General features: G+C 46.0%; 1 protein-coding gene across 1 annotated transcript; it reads left to right on the top strand.

The window, feature by feature from the left end:
- The first annotated feature begins 392 nt into the window (after positions 1 to 392).
- Positions 393 to 3,584, top strand: NDUFA4 (NDUFA4 mitochondrial complex associated). The gene is made up of 4 exons (XM_063324912.1): positions 393 to 570; positions 1,250 to 1,338; positions 1,676 to 1,736; positions 3,364 to 3,584. The coding sequence occupies exons 1-4, from the start codon at positions 529 to 531 to the stop codon at positions 3,418 to 3,420; spliced, it is 249 nt and encodes an 82-aa protein (XP_063180982.1). The 5' UTR covers positions 393 to 528; the 3' UTR covers positions 3,421 to 3,584.
- Positions 3,585 to 3,851: the final 267 nt, after the last annotated feature.

The following is a 3,851-nucleotide window of genomic DNA, read 5'->3' as shown; positions in this document are numbered from 1 at the left end:
TGAAAGCGGCCCCGTCCCCACCGAGGAGCGGGCAGGCGCTCACCAGGACGGCTGCGGCGGCTTCCCGAAGGCGGTGTGAGGGGAGCACCGAGAAGGGGAAACAGACGACCCTGCGCTGCCCCTCACACTCCGCCGCCCTGAGCGCAGGCGCTGCCCAGAGCGCTCTCGGCGGCGGGCGGGGCGGGGCGAGGCGGCCTCGGCGCGGCGCGGGCCCGGGGTGCCCCGGCAGGTGCCTGCTCCCCGGGCGGCGCTGCCGGCTGGTAGGCCGGGGACAGCGCTGAGGCGGGAGTCGCGAAGCCCGGAGCGCTCGGCGATGTCGGCGCGGGGTGCCGCGACGGGGCGCCGGCCGCCGCGGAGGGCGAACAGGCAAACGGCAGAGCGGCTACATCCGGGCGGCGGCGGCGCCGGGCACCTGCCGCGGCGGGGGCCTCGGGTGACATTGGGCCTCGGCAGCTGAACGGGGAGGACGGGCTCCGGAGGCTGGTAAAGAGAGAGAGAGCGAGACCTTCGCCTGCGCCCGCTGCCGCCATGTTTCGTGTGATGGTCACCCACGCCAAGAAGCACCCCAGCGTGAGTACCCGGCAGCGGGGCCCCGGTGGCCCGGGGGCGGCGGCCCCTCGGCCCTGGCGGGTCGCCCTCCCCCACCTCCCTGCGGCCTTCCTCCGCCGGCGGTCGGTTCCCCCCCCCGGCCCTGCCGGTCACCCCCTTCCTTGCTCTTCCATCTCCTTTCCCTCGGGATGTCAGGCCCCTTCGGTGGGCCGGGGCGGACGGCCTGTGAGCACCTCGGGGCTGATGGGCCAGACACTGTCAAGTCCCTTTTTCCTCCAGTGTGTGTGGGCCTTGCTGAAGGTGGCCCTGCCATTCTTCTTGCTCATTTCTTTCCCTACACACACAGCCACACACCCACACCCATTTTCTTACTTTATGATTGGGGTGGCAGGGGCTCTTTTGGACAGTGGAGGGACCAATGTTTGTTTCTCAGAAACATGCTGTTACAGGGCGTTTGGTTGTTCCGCATGTAACGGTATTTTTTTCATGCCTGCCGCTCGGTAGCTGATAGTTGCTCTCTGACCCCAGGGCTGTCCTGCACGCGGGGGGCTTGTGTCAGGGTTTCAGAGGGCCATGCATTAGGGCTCAAAGTGTGTGAGTGTGTTCTTTGGTTTGTCATTACTGTAGTCAGAAATGCTGTGTAATAATGCTGTTCTGTTGTATACTGGTATGACATTTAATTTTTTTATCATTATTCTAGTTGATCCCTCTGTTTTTGATCATCGGATCTGGAGGCGTTGGCGCAGGCCTGTATCTCATGCGTTTGGCAATGTTCAACCCTGATGTCTGGTATGTATAAAACAATTCACAGCGCCCGCTTCTCTTGCTGCATATATTAAAATAACCTTCACTGCCTTGATCTTTATGTTTCTGGAGGCCCTAACGTCTTGTTCCAATGTCACTGGCACTGAGTGTGTAGAGATTTTCTTGAGTAGGGGATTATTTTTTTTTTACTACATGATATTTAGAGACTGCAGGCAAAGGACTGTGTCGTCTTCTGTGGAAGCTTATTTGGATGGGTGACTCTCCTTCGCCTAATAACCACAGTACACATAGGAATTTTATTTATTTTAAAGCTAGTGTGATTCTTTTAATATGTTCTCATGTCTTGCATTTCTCTCAACAGCTGGGACAAGAAAAATAATCCAGAACCTTGGAACAAACTGTCTCCCAGTGACCAGTACAAGGTAAAATGAAAAATACAGATTTTTAGGAAACATAATATCAAAGGTACAGCCTACTGCTTTAGGATCTTTGAGTATGTTGGAAAGTAGCTGAATGAGTGTTGTATTTCCTCTGCTGTGCAACGTTTGTCCCTAGAACTCAGAGCACAGAGAGCTGAGTTTGAGATTATAAACTTTCCTAGAGTTAGTTGACAATGGGGTGCAAGAATTCTATGTGTAAGCATTCGTATATATTGCACTGTAAGAAAAAAAAATTATATGCAGGAAAAATAATATACTAGCTCATAATACTCAGAAATAAACTACAGGGAGAAGGACAAAACCTCGTAAATTCTGAACTAAAGCTTTCTAAGCTCTGAACTGTCGTCCTTTACTCATGAGAAGCGAAGCAGGAAAATCTGAGTGTTTAACTTAAACAGTAATTCAGTTCTGCAGTTGATTGAAAACAAAACAATTGTCTGTAAGTAACTGGATGCAATAGAAATATTCTTTAAGTAATATTAAAGTAATTTCATTTAACTGATGAGGAAGCAGGCAAAGATGTGTAAAACATTTGGTAGTTTACAGAAATCATGTTTTTATCGTGTTTTACTAAAGTGGTATTTTAGTGGATTCCTGTTAAGAATATTTTAAGTTTATCCTCAAGCTACTAAAAAAGCAAAATGTTTTCAGAGCTGGTGTCTGTTCAGTACCATATCTTACTGTTCAAATAATTGAAATAAGCAAAAAGAACCAACCCACACTCCAAAATAAAATAGGTTGCGGTTCCCTTAAAAGTCCGGGAAGAACATAATACTTTGTTTTCATTGCTGTTTCTGGAATGTTGCTGTTTCTTAAATATCTAAAAGAGGCAAACTCAACATAGTGCGCAGCACAAATTCTTTTAAAGAGTGCATGCCTTGTGTAGCATTCCCCTTCTGTCTTAGCATGCAAACACAGCCTCAGGGTTTACCATATTTGGGTGTGTGTATCATTGGGTATTTTTTTTTTCCAAATCTGCACTGTGGGAAATGGAAAGGCAGATGCTCTAAACTGAAAGTGACTGCTTAGTAAAAAGCTCTGATAGAACAAGTTTTAGCTTTTGATGAAACTGTTTTTCTTTTGTAAACTTCTCTTTGTTATACCAACTTCCTCAGTCTTGCCAAAGAAAAGAGTTGAAGACCTGATCATTACTGTAGGAGCTGCACAGAAAGCTGTAATTTGAATGCGCTGTAGGCTGTTTTGTTTTCTCTGAGGAAGTTAAAAAAAATTGAATTTGGGCATAACTAAAAATAATCAAGCTAATTTCTTACCTTTTTCTTTTAAAGAAAAGCTATAGCATCACATGCTTGACGTCAGCTCAGGCTGGGATGCCAAAATATGCTTTTTAGTCACCGAGGCAATGAATTTACAGACTATTTAGGCTGTTTTGAGTTGCTTGTAATGGGATCCAACTTTATTAATCTAAACTGAGAGTGTGAAAGGGTCTGTTCTTACTTTCCTTCCTCCTTGTCATACCTTCCAATTCTAGATGCAAACTTGGTTTTTGCAGCACCGCTCTAAATGAGTTCAAATGATTCATCTTTTTTAGTAAATACCATGGAAAATAGGTAGTAGAACTTACTCCTTTTTTTTCCCCTCTCTTTCCTAGTTCTACTCGGTTAACGTAGACTACAGTAGACTGAAAAAGGACCGTCCTGACTTCTGAACAACACATTCATCTCCATAAGCTGCACAGAAAGGTCTTCCCGAAGCCGTCCGCACAATTGTCATGCTTAATCATCCAGGAAATAATCAAATCTGCCTCACTCTGCACTTGGTCATGTGTTTGGAAGTTTTTTGATGAGGCTTAATAAATGTCTGAAACTTGAAGTGTCTACTCTTTACTCTAATTTTGCAAAATGAGAATATCTTCCCATTAACAGTCTGTTGTATGATCAGTCAAATAGTAAGTGAAAAGCCAGTTCACGTTTCCTCAACAAGAAGGCAAAGTTGTCTTGGTGTGCTTTTTACTCAATCTGTTGATTTTAGAGAAATAATTGCATGTTCATGCTGTATAATGAACTGCAAGAACTTGAAAGCATGTATTATATGTGTGTGTGTATCTATGTATATATACATACACACACATATATATAT

Source organism: Chroicocephalus ridibundus, chromosome 2 (genome assembly GCF_963924245.1).
Source record: "Chroicocephalus ridibundus chromosome 2, bChrRid1.1, whole genome shotgun sequence".
In the NCBI taxonomy this organism is placed as follows: domain Eukaryota; kingdom Metazoa; phylum Chordata; class Aves; order Charadriiformes; family Laridae; genus Chroicocephalus; species Chroicocephalus ridibundus.
This window is presented reverse-complemented; position numbering and strand designations above follow the sequence as displayed.

Coding starts and splice junctions, on each gene's coding strand:
- NDUFA4 (XM_063324912.1), top strand. CDS start 529: ATGTTTCGTGTGATGGTCACCCACGCCAAGAAGCACCCCAGC. Junction 1,339..1,675: donor ATGTTCAACCCTGATGTCTG/GTATGTATAAAA, acceptor TTCTCTCAACAG/CTGGGACAAGAAAAATAATC. Junction 1,737..3,363: donor CTCCCAGTGACCAGTACAAG/GTAAAATGAAAA, acceptor TCTCTTTCCTAG/TTCTACTCGGTTAACGTAGA.